Here is a 12,732-nt window from a genome sequence, read left to right as displayed (position 1 = left end):
TGCAGCAATTGAGGACATCTCATGTACTTGCTAGTAGTTCCTGGATTTGACTATCTGAGAGCCCTTAACCAGGTGTTATCAGTAGGCAGTTGGGAATTTACATCTCTAATCTGGTGTGACAAAGCTAGAGTTTAACCTTCCAAGGACTGTGCAAGATCCTTCTATTTACTTAGGTCTGTACCCAAGATTGGTTAACATTTTAAAGGTAATTTTGTTTGTTGGTTACAGATGTTAATTCTAGATTAATGCTTTAAAGTAGTACTTGAAATTTTTGGAAGTACCTTATTTTTACAGCCAGTTGTTGGCAGTTTAAAATTTAATAATGACTTCTTATTGTTTTAAATGCCCCCCAGAGACTTAAACAGCAGACACATCTCATGCATCCATGTAGTGGTGAAAAAATAGAAGAGCTATAGGGTGAAACACCGTTCTAAATATTTTAAAGGTATGTGTTTTCTCTTCAGACTGAAGCTGATCTTGCAAGAAACTTTCCAGGAAAGCGGGTATCTAGCTCAAATAACACTCCTGTTTCCCGACTTCCTGCTAACCCTTCACGAGTGGATCGTTTGATTGTGGACCAGTTACGAGAACAGGCCAGAGTAAGCATACTTACAGCATGGAATGTTCTGCAGGGATTAGTAACATCAGGTTATATGTTTGTGGGTTTATTATATTTTGTGGAGGATTTTAAAAAAATAATTGTTTTGTTGTTTGCAATATATTCGTTAGGTGCTCACCTTAGTAGGAAAAATGGAAAGGCTTCGCGGTACTCCTGTCCATGGGAATATATCCAAAACTCTGGAACATCATGTAGAAGCCATTCATGTTACACAAGCAAGGCGAAAAGATGAGATTGTTAATGCTGCCAATCCACAGAGACAAGGAGCACCTCGCTATAATAATGAAAAAGGTAAATACTTTTGATTGTTTTGTAGTCCTAAAATTTTTTTTTTTCAATTTGTATTCAATTCAATTTATAACACATTTTAAATGTTGTAATGGCAACAAGTAGACTTACTCCCTTAAACAGAAACGTTATATGTGTGCCTTTGACTTTAAAAGAGAAAAATCCCTCACTTGTATCAGGTAATTTCTGCATAGACTTTACTCTGTTTTGTGGTGTTGATTTTTAGACCCCTTCTTGTCACAAGATATTTTCTAGGTTAAAAAAAAAAAAGTCCTATTTATTATATTAAATAATCAGATTTTGTTAAAGACTCTGGATGAATTCCTACTTGTTTCAGTGCATGCTGTTACTTAACAGGTAGGGGATATGAGGGTTATCACTGTAAAAAGGTAGCCTATGACTGAGAATTGATACCAAACAAAAATACCTGCCAAGTAAGCAATTCAGCATCAGGTTGTACTCATTTTAACAAATTGAGCTTCTTCATTAATAGTGATTGAGAGTGGGCTTTCATCCTTCTTAGCTTACAAAGTGAAAAATTGCTTGGTCTTACACCGCTCATTAATTGATGTTTTGTCTGTCACAAAACCACTGCAAATTTGGTATGATTGGCAGCTTCTGCCAAGGAATAGCAAGCAAGTATGTTTGATGACAGGAGTCAAGTTCACTGGTGAATCAAAACCAGACCTCTTTTGTTGGGATCCCATCTATCCAATTTAGAGGCACCAAAAAAAAAAAACCGAAAAGTTGGGTTTCTTTGTTTTTGCTTTGTTTAAAAAAAAAAAAAAAAAAAAAGAGGGAGGAGGATAACTCTTAATGTAAGATAGGAGCCAAGGATCCTAAGGTTAAGCATATTGTGAGCTAGTACTTTCCTGTTAACAATGAAAAGAACAGGCTTTACCCCCAAATCTTGGTGTTGAAGAGTTGGAGTTCACCGCCAAGAACAGAAGTTGTATTAGGCAGTTAATTGAAAGTAAGTAAATTCCACATGGAAAAGTCCGTATGTGCAGACTCCAAAAGTAGAATCCATAGTCACAGTTGAAAAATAAGACCATCATAATCCTGTGGACTTTTTCCTCTTAAAGATGTCAGACAGACTGGAAAAGCTGTCATAAAAACCCCCCACATTTGAGCGAGTAGACAGATTCTTGTAGACTTCCACTGCAATTGCCTGTTTGGAGGAACTTATCCCAAACGAGGACAAAAGAATTAGCTTTTTAATGACAAATATCTCTGGCAGTTTTATTCATGCTAGCGCCAATCACATTTCCAGCCAGACCCTTCGTGGGTAGTGCACTAGTTAAAAGGCAGCTTTGGCTTCATCTGTGGGTTATATTTTCAAGCAAGAAGTTGCTACTTTCGTAGTGGTGATTCTGATCTTTGTAACCCAGGCAAGAATCGCGGAGAATTTCAAGTAAAACAAAGTCTTTGTCTACCTCCACACATGTTCTCCAGAAAGACCATACATACTATAAATCTTGTATCTCCTTTCAGCCAGTCCAGATGCAACAAGAAAGAACGCTCATCCTATACAGGCAAACTGAAGATTAGATCTTACAAGGAGACAAGACAAGAGTTAGTCTTTCAAGGTGTTTTCTCCTTCATGATTTCTTGATTCGTTATGATTATCCACAAAGAATAAGTATCTTACACCAGTGGTTCTCAAACTAGGGCCACCGCTTGTTCAAGGAAAGCCCCTGGCGGGCCAGGCTGATTTGTTTACCTGCCACATCCGCAGGTTTGGCCAATCGCGGCTCCCACTGGCTGCAGTTCGCCGCTCCAGGCCAATGGGGGCTGCAGGAAGTGGTGCGGGCCGAGGAATGTGCTGGCCACCCTTCCTGCAGCCCCCATTGGCCTGGAGTGGGGAACCGCGGCCAGTGGGAGCCGCGATCGGCCGAACCTGCAGACGTGGCAGGTAAACAAACCGGCCCTAGTTTGAGACCCACTGAACAAGCGGTGGCCCTAGTTTGAGAACCACTGTCTTATACAGAGCAGTATATTGTGATGGATCATGTTAAATGTTGCAGAGAGAGCCAGGGTAAAGTAGAAGGCTGCCCTCCATCCATCTACATCAAGAGAACATCCATCTGTGCTAATAATACAATTTTTGCTCCATGTTCTTGGCTGAATCCAGATTACAGAGGGCCCAATATCTTGGTTTCAGATCAGTGAGACTGAAAGTGGTTTATTGCTAGCTTGCCGGGAACCCTAAAGATTTCATAGTGGATACTAGCCAAGTCCAGTGCATCCAGGGTGTATTTCTTAAGTGTTGGTCAGTCTGTTCTATGATTGAAGGACAAAGGGTGGACTTACTCGCTGAGTGAGGCATTGGCTATCTCCGTCAGGTGAAGCTCCAATTTACTTCTTTAAAACCAAGCAGGAAGGGTAGGTATAGGACTTGCAGGTTTGGGATTAAATCTCCTTTAGGGAGTGCAATAATTTCTTTCTTGTGAATGGGCTGAACTCAATGAATGACAACATATAAGTTGTCACACTATCTTGAAGGAAAGGAAATTGTTAGTACAAAGTTCTCTTTTTCTTTTTCTCCTGCTTTGTACGTCAGCACCATTTGTTACCAACAGCCTGTGTTCTGGAGTCTGAATTTATCTCATAACTTCGGTGCATTGGAAAGCCAAGAATATAACTAAGGAAATATTGGAAATATGGTTCTTCTTCAAGTGCTTGGTCATATCAATTCCAATTAGGTGTGTGCGCGCCGCGTGCACGATCATCGGAAGATTTTTACCCTAGCAACACTCGGTGGATTGGCTGAGGCGCCCCCTGGAGTGGCGCCCTTATGGCGCCGGATATATGCCCCTGCCGACCCAGCGCCCCCTCAGTTCCGGTCGTTGGAACTGTGGAGCGGAGCTAGCTGCTCTCCACCCTCCCTAGCATTTGTCTTTAGTACGTGTTAATAGTTCTCAAAAAGAAGAACAGGAGTACTTGTGGCACCTTAGAGACTAACAAATTTATTAGAGCATAAGCTTTCGTGGACTACAGCCCACTTCTTCGGATGCATAGTAGTTGTTAATAGTTGTTTATAGTTGTAGTAGTTACTGTAGTTAGATTAATTTCTTTCTGAAAGAGAGTGGGGTCTTTCCCCCCCATCTCCCCTCACCTGGCCCGGTGCCTAGGCCCATGCTGGGGTCTCCGGGTTTCAAACCCTGCTCGGCTTGCCTGAGGCCAGTGCCGATGGGAGACTCCCATGACTCCTGCCTAAGGTTCTGTGGGAATCCCACCAAGCGGACAAGTGCCGCATTTGCAAAGCCTTCAAGCCGAGGACCAGAAAGGAGCGGGACTCTAGATTGAAGCAGCTCCTCATGGAGGCAGCACTTAGCTCGGTCCCTTCCACTTCGCGGGACCTGGCACCATCATCGTCGGTGCAGAGTGCCCCTGCGGCACTGACTGGTCCAGCACCGTGTTCAGACTTGTCGAAAGACGCGTGCCAGATCTCCACGGCACCGGTCCCTGTCTCCGAGTCAAAGGAAGAAGCATCCCAAGCCAGTGCCGGCCGCTTCCAGCTCGTCGGCTCACCAACCGCCGGTGCCTCCCGCACCGCAGCCAAAGCCGCGTCCATTGCCGGAGCACGTAGGACAAGTAGCGGCTCCTGCACCGTCGACTCCGGTACCGCAAGGGCCGTCAAGTCCGGTGCTTGTGAGCTCCCCGGGGCTCACCGTGGTTGAACTGGGGCTGCCTTCTACACCAGAGACCTTCTCAACAGCTTTCAGAGTAGCAGCCATGTTAGTCTGTATCCGCAAAAAGAACAGAGTACTTGTGGCACCTTAGAGACTAAAAATTTATGCTCAAATAAATTTATGCTTCTATTCCACCGACGGCCAAAGGAGTGGAAAGGAAGTACTTTGTTCCCTCTCAGGAATATGGGTTCCTTTACACACACACCCAACCGTGCTCCCTTGCCATGGCTTCGGTCAACGAGAAGGAACGCCACGGCCAGAAGGCCCCTGCACCTAAATCAAAGGACGCTAGGCGCAAGGTGTACTCGGCGGGAGGCTTACAACTCAGAGTGGCCAACCAACAGGCACTCCTGAGCCATTATGACTATACTTCGTGGGTATCTATGTCCAAATTCAAAGAGTTGGTCCCACAGGAGTCCAGAGAGGAGTTTGGAGCTCTAGTAGAGGAGGGCAAGAAGGTGGCCAGAACCTCCCTACAAGCCTCTCTGGACACAGCGGACTCGGCAGCTAGGACCCTGGCCTCGGGCATAGCCATGCGACGCATCTCATGGCTGCAGGTCTCTGGATTACCTCCAGAGTTGCAACAGACTCTCCAGGACTTACCCTTCGATGGCCAGGGTCTGTTCTCTGAAAAGACAGACTCAAGGCTGCAGAGTCTGAAGGACACCTCCGCTTTGTGGTCAACCAGCAGCACTTCCAATTCACCGTCCTCCCTTTTGGCCTCTCCACAGCCCCCAGGGTGTTTACAAAGTGCATGGCTGTTGTGGCTCCTTCCCTTCATCGACAACAGATTCAAGTGTTCCTGTATTTCGACGACTGGCTCATTCAAGGTCGCTCCAGAGATCAGGTGCAGTCTCATGTTCAGACCACCATTACCATGTTCGATCGACTAGGCCTACTGCTCAACATCGCGAAATCTACTCTGGTACCAACACAGAGGAGAGAATTCATAGGAGCAGTCTTAGACTCTGGCCTAGCCTGGGAACTTCTGCCGGACACGCGCTTCCAGTCCATGGCGAACCTAGTCCGTGGCCTGCAAACCTTCCTGACCTCAACCGTGAAAACATGCCTATGCCTCCTGGAACACATGGTATCCTGCACGTATGTGACTAGGCATGCCAGACTACGACTATGTCCGTTGCAAGCCTGGTTATCAACAGTTTATCAACCAAGTCGGGACAGCTTGAACATGGTAGTTACCATTCCACCAGGAATATTAGCCTCTCTAGACTGGTGGCTGGACCCCAAAGTAGTGTGCGAAGGGGTGCCATTTCATGCCCCACAGCCCTCCGTGTCCCTGGTCACAGACATGTCATCCCTGGGATGGGGGTCCCACCTCGGGAATCTCTGTACACAGGGACTATGGTCGGCAGAGAGTTATCTCTACACATCAACATACGGGAACTCAGAGCAGTACGCCTGGCGTGTCTAGCATTCCGACAGCGCGTTCAAGGCTGTTGCGTGACAGTCCTCACAGACAACACAATGGCCATGTTTTATATCAACAAGCAAAGGGGAGCCCGGTCGTCGTCCCCTGTCAGGAGGCCACTCGTCTGTGGGAATTCTACATAGTCCACTCAATCCATCTGGTGGTGTCGTTTCTCCCGGGAGTCCAGAACACCTTAGTGGACCACCTCAGCAGATCATTCCTGGCTCACGAGTGGTCGGTTCACCCGGATGTCATCCAGTCTGTGTTCCGGAAGTGGGGCTTTCCCCTGATGGACCTATTCGCCTTTCACGACAATCGGAAATGCCAGGTGTTCTGCTCTCTCTAAGGTCGCTCCCTGGGTTCTCTCTCGGATGCCTTCCTAATACAGTGGAAGCCTCACCTGTGCTATGCCTTTCCTCCATTCCCGCTAGTCCACAGGGTCCTGCTCAAACTGCGCAGGGACAGAGCCCGGCTGATTTTGATCGCCCTGGCATGGCCCAGGCAGCACTGGTATACCACTCTCTTCTGGAGCTGTCAGTGGACACTCCGATTCCACTCTCGCCCTGGCCAGACCTGATCACTCAAGACTACGGACGGCTCTGTCATCCCGACCTGCAATCTCTCCACCTCACAGCGTGGATGCTGCTCTCATTTGGTTCAGCAGGTACTTTTGGGTAGCAGAAAGCCCTCTACCAGGTCCACATACTTAGCCAAGTGGAAACGTTTTTCCTGCTGGTGCGCCCGGAATCATAAGACCCCCCCGCCCCCCACGGGCGTCAGTTCCTGTCATATTGGACTATCTCTTGTCCTTAAAACAGCAGGGCTTGGCGATATCATCCATCAGAGTGCACCTGGCAGCTATTTCAGCGTTCCCCCGGGGTGAGAACGGGCGTTCTATCTTCTCCAATCCCATGGTCACTAGATTTCTCAGGGGGTTGGAGCCCCTACGTGGGATCTTAACCTGGTCCTCTCCAGGCTCATGGGTGCCCCCTTTGAGCCCATGGCTACCTGCTCGCTCCTGTACCTTTCCTGGAAGACAGCCTTCCTTGTAGCTATCACCTCGGCGAGATGTGTATCGGAGCTTAGAGCTCTCACATCGGAACCACCGTATACGGTGTTTCATAAGGACAAGTTATAGCTACGACCCCACCCCACCTTCCTTCCTAAGGTGGTGTCTGCCTTCCAGGTCAACCAAGATATCTTCCTTCCAGTCTTTTATCCAAAGCCGCACACTTCTCGACGAGAACAGCAGCTGCACTCCCTAGATGTTCGCAGGGCCCTCGCCTTTTACATTGAGCGAATGAAACCTTTTAGAAAGACGATTCAGCTTTTCATAGCTGTGGCAGACCGAGTGAAGGGCCTCCTGGTCTCCACCCAGTGCATCTCATCCTGGATTACATCATGTATCCGTACGTGCTATGACTTAGCTGGTGTCCCAGGTACACACCTGACCGCCCACTCCCCTCGGGCTCAAGCTTCGTCCTCCGCCTTCCTGGCTCATGTACCCATACAGGAGATCTGTAGGGCAGCGACTTGGTCATCGGTACATACCTTTGCTTCCCACTATGCCATAGTGCAGCAGTCCAGGGATAATGCGGCATTTGGTTCAGGGATCCTTCGCTCCGCGACATCTCACTCCGATCCCACCGCCTAGGTAAGGCTTGTGAGTCACCTAATTGGAATCGATATGAGCAAGGACTCGAAGAAGAAAAGACGGTTACTCACCCTTGTAACTGTTGTTCTTCAAGATGTGTTGCTCATATCCATTCCAAACCCGACCTCCTTCGCCTCTGTCGGAATAGCTGGCAAGAAGGAACTGAGAGGGCGCTGGGTCGGCCGGGGCATATATCTGGCGCCATAAGGGCGCTACTCCAGGGGGCACCTCAGCCAACCCACCGAGTGTTGCTAGGGTAAAAATCTTCCGATGATCCTGTACACAGCGCGCACACACCTAATTGGAATGGATTTGAGCAACACATCTCGAAGAACAACAGTTACAAAGGTGAGTAACCATCTTTTCTCTAATAACAGGCTGCAGTCTTTCCGGTGGTTTCTTGGAATTACATTACTATAATACAAATTGTTGGCTGAATTCAAGAGATTTTTGTCTAATCAATAGATATCATGGTTGTATATTCGTTCTGTTGCATATTCTTGTCTTTGTAGATGTTCTTGCGCTGGCAGCTGCCATTAAAGAGTTAGCTGTTTCCACACGCAAGGCTCGTACTGCTTTATGGTGTGCGCTGCAGATGACTCTACCAAAAACCTCCTTAAGCACTCCAGTGAAACAGGAGGAGGTCGAAAGGGCATTGCAAGAGCTTTGTCCAGGAAACGCAAGCACAAAAGAAAAAAATAGTGCAGATCCTGAAGACAAGGGAAGCAAAAAAGAAAAACATGAGGAACCCATACAGATTTCTGAATAACTGTGCAGGAAAAAAAAAGGAAGAAAGTGAAGTGCATTGTGCTATGGAGAACTTTTTTGCTAGGTTATCAGAAAAAATAAGGATAACTCAACTGATCAGTGCTGCAATTTTATTACTGTGATTCTGGTGTTGACAAATATTTCTTGTAATAGTGTTATTGCAGTTTTAATATTGCTGGTATTGCAGTGTCTTCTATGTAAGATAAAGATTTTATTACTAAGGGGAACTGGGCAATAGCTGACCATTTTCTTGACCACTTAGCCAAAGCTATGTATCAGCTGTGACTCAAGCCACGATCTGAGAAACCAGTGAGTGGCTAAGCTCATTTTGATTCTTTTCTTCATTTATTCGTTATAAAATGTAGCATACTTTAGAAATGTCATTTTTAAAGGGTATTTCATAATTATTGGGTTTTTTTGCACAATTATATATTCTTTTAAGTGCCAGAATGATTGCTAAATAATGTAATTGTTTGTACTGTCACTCAACACTGAATAGTCCACACTTCTGCTTTGCTATTGTGACAGGGTGTCAAATCTTTCAGGTAATTGCCAAGAGTCTGATTGGAATAATCAGAGTTTAATGTTAGTTACATGACGTGCTTGTTCTGCCAATTAAAAGTTACCAGCTGAACTAATCTAAACCAAAAGTTCCCATAGTATAATCCTTGTGACAAAATTTTTACATAATAAATAAATGAACAACTAATTTAAGGAATTTTTAGAGTTGCAGTACATTGCATTAAAATACATATTGGCAGTTAACATAAAATTGTCACTCAGACTTAGAAATTAGATTTACTGATGCCTCATGGTTAAAAACAGCAAGTATGCACTTAATGAAAAATTACATGGTTATTAATGTTTATGGTACTTTAATTTTCAGAAACATTCCATATTTATTTAAACGTTTTGATTAAATGTTTATTTAAAATTCTATTTTAATAATATACAGTTGGGTCTTTTGCCAAACCTTCCTAATAATCAGATTTAATGATTTACTCAGGAACTATGTATATTATATATAAATATACACACAGTATATAGGGGTTTTTTGAGGGGTAGGGATGTTTGCAAGATATTTACACAAAGCCCACTATACTAGGTTACCAAAGCTGTTTAACTGATTTGTTTTAGCATGAGAAGATTTCATATGTTTAGTTGCTATTACTAGTCTTCATCCTGTGGCTTAGACAATCAGAAGTGTTACGTATCAATGTGAACGTACAGAGTGAGAATTAGAAAAGGATGAATAATTCATATTTTCATCTTATCACACTACTTATGAGTATTTTAATGCTTTATCAATCGTGTCTTAATGTTAGATTGTCTTTCAAAATGTACTAATTACCAAGTATGTTCTTAGGTGTTAGTATATTGATGAATGGCTTTGGAGAGCAGTTCTTGTTTTAAAAAAGAATTATGTTGAGGACAGGAAAAAAAGTTCAAAGACTTAAAATAAAGATTTATCTGTGTTTCATTATGTTATGATGTTGAATTCAACACTTTCTTGATAAATATGTAATTCTGTTTGCATATACACGTACTTGCTAAATATTCCAAACAGTCTGTAATTTTGAACCTGTGAATGTTTCTAGAACATCTGTAGTCTAGTTCTCTTAGTACCAATATAGTACCAGTGGTAGTACCATTATTAATGGTAATGAGGTGATGAGTGCATCATTTTGTAGAATAGGAAGTCACTAAAGCCTCATTTTGATCCACTGATTAAACAAAGGAATCATTAGAAGGCAGAATCTTATTAAAAGTATGCTCCACTTTTTCTAAAGAAAATTTTAATCCGTTTCAATGGATATTTTTAAGCCTTAGTCTAAAACTAAAAATCGGTAGTGAAGAGAATTATTTTAATGCTGTGTGAGTGTATTTTTTGTGTGTGTGTGTGTGTGTGCAATCTGTTTGCACTAATATCTGAAGGTCAAATGTGTTTTTGTGAAACTATAGGTGGTTTGAAAAATTTTCAGAGTTTACAGTATTTGAGTTGTGTATGGAATTTAAGTTTTTGAGTTATGATTACTATGTTAACAGGAAATAGAATTTGAAAGTCTTGATTTGCATTTCTGTTTACAGAATAATTGTAGTCTTGCAGGATTGTTTTGTAGTATTGAATGTATTGGGCATATTAGGTCCTTATTGTATTGTTTGTATGTAAGTTACTGTGAAGGAATGTGATCTTAATCAGTTCATAATATAGTTAATGTGCCTTTAAAAGTCTTATTTTTCAAAAACGGTAAGTAACTGTGTTTGCTCACTTCAGCTTTCTGTTGCGATTTGAACATAGTAACATCTTGGAGTTAGGAGAATAGTCTGCTTTCATTTAAAGCTGAGGAATGTACCTTCTGTAAGATGCTTTGGCTGAGTTAAATCAATAGGCTTTTGAGAAATTTGCACCTTGTTTTATCCTGATTTGCCTGGATAGAAATACAGCCTTAACCGTGTTAAGAGCTTGATTTGTTTCTTGTGCAGTTTTATCTCTCAATCACCAGCACTTTTCTGTTTTGTGGAAACTTCTAAATAATTACAAAAGGAAAAACTATATCTATGAAGTTACTTTATTATAAATTGTTTTACAATTTGCTTTTTAAAAGCACTTTCTTTTTCTTTAGTTTTTTACTTTTTAATAGTGCAACCAAATCTGTCAATTTTATAGCGTGGTGAGTCATTTTTCTTTATTAGCAATACTACAATTAAAGGTGCAAAAAAATAAGGTGCATTACAATGTACTTATTTAGCCTTTGTTGTTAGAAGTTGAAAATGTATGGAATAAAGTCGTTTTGAGCAACTTTTTTAGAATTGGGGAACTGAAACTACAATTCCTCTGCTTCTTATTTGCCAGATAAGCTTTAAAAAGGAAATTGTTTGCATATAATATATGAAAGCTAACTAATGAGAGTGAGGATAGGCCAGTGTCAACTTAAAAAAATCAATTCCAGATAAAGGTTGCTTTCCTTTTTTTACTGTACAAAATAAAACTGGTCTAAAACTTGTTTATGCACAATAATAACTTAATGAAAATAGTGGGTTTTTTTCACAAAATTAGGCTATTTCCAATATAAATGGGAAAAATAAGTTTACTTTTATTTTTATGACAGATATACAAAGATTAATAGTGTCTATATTTTAATATACTGTTTGGTGTCTGAAGTATATCTTTTACATGTATGTTGGTCAATTTCATTTAATTAAAAACAAATGTTACACTGTTAGTGAAATATTACTGAAGAAGGCTATTGTGAGTTAATCTATTTAGTAGACCCAACAGAAATGAGTGAAAGTATACATTTAACTAAAAGAAGCAAGATGTCAATTGTTAATACTTAATGATTAGTCAATTTAGGCTTATTTCAGTGATTCTGTAAAATAACTGGATATTTAATGAACGTTGGAAAAATATCACTTCTACCTCTTGTGTAACACTTAACTTTAAAAAAGGTTATTTATACTACACAGATTTCCGTTGGGACATACTTTGCTATTTTAGAAAGTTGATGCACCTTAACTAGTGAATTTGGTGTGCATTTTTTGTTTTCTGTCAGACAACTCCCTTCTATGGAACACCAGGAAGCCTTGCGGCTAGATTGTGTTCACTTGTGTAAAGTAACCTACCATGCTGTGTACACTTACGTATGGTTTATATTAAGAAAAAGGTACAGTAGAAAGAGATGCTAAGATTTGTATTACATGTATGGAAGTCACAGATTTATGAGAATCCTGTAATAAATCATGGCCATGTAATTTTCTAGCATTTTTTATGTATGTGATTGTTTCCTTATTTAAACAATCAGTTGTATGTACGTGGCTAATAAATAGTTAAAGCTATTGTTTTATTCAGTTCAACTCACGTTACTTATCAGCTCCTCTTCTATATGTGAGGTGTTTCTTGTTTGTTTGGGGTTCTTTTGTAATTCACTGAAAAGACCTGTTGTATGTTCTGGGTAACACTTACAGTTATACAAATAATTAAAGTATTTCATATTTTAAGTCCCTGATTGTATTATTTCAGTAAATTTATATGGGGTGGTGGGAACATTAGATGTCAATGGGTAATACTTGTTTTACATGGGTCAGTGTTAATAAGGAATATCCATTATTCTAGTTTCCAGATGTGAGGTCACATATATGAGGTGCAGAATCTTTCTAAACATCAAAACGTAAATGAATTAATAAACTGCTAACTGATAATACAGGAAAGGAGAAAGTGTTAGTAAATAACCTAAGTAACTTTCACCTCTTTTCCCCCTGTGCAAGCGAGATTTCTACA

The 12,732-nt window shown here is 41.8% G+C and overlaps 1 protein-coding gene across 6 annotated transcripts in view; it reads left to right on the top strand.

Annotated features, from left to right (window-relative positions):
• Positions 1 to 12,452, top strand: part of LOC128830854 (meiosis-specific coiled-coil domain-containing protein MEIOC-like) — a 60,887-nt gene extending 48,435 nt beyond the window's left edge. For 5 of the 6 annotated variants that reach the window (XM_054016677.1, XM_054016680.1, XM_054016679.1 and 2 more), the window contains 3 exons: positions 465 to 599; positions 730 to 910; positions 8,198 to 12,452. In XM_054016677.1, coding sequence (XP_053872652.1) covers positions 465 to 599; positions 730 to 910; positions 8,198 to 8,454 — 573 coding nt within the window. In that variant the 3' untranslated portion in view covers positions 8,455 to 12,452. Of the gene's footprint in view, positions 1 to 464; positions 600 to 729; positions 911 to 2,401; positions 2,657 to 8,197 lie in introns of those variants that run through there. The other variant, XM_054016682.1, reaches the window with a different exon arrangement.
• The last annotated feature ends 280 nt before the right edge of the window (positions 12,453 to 12,732 follow it).

This window comes from Malaclemys terrapin, chromosome 2, assembly GCF_027887155.1.
Source record: "Malaclemys terrapin pileata isolate rMalTer1 chromosome 2, rMalTer1.hap1, whole genome shotgun sequence".
Classification (NCBI taxonomy): Eukaryota; Metazoa; Chordata; order Testudines; family Emydidae; genus Malaclemys; species Malaclemys terrapin.
This window is presented reverse-complemented; position numbering and strand designations above follow the sequence as displayed.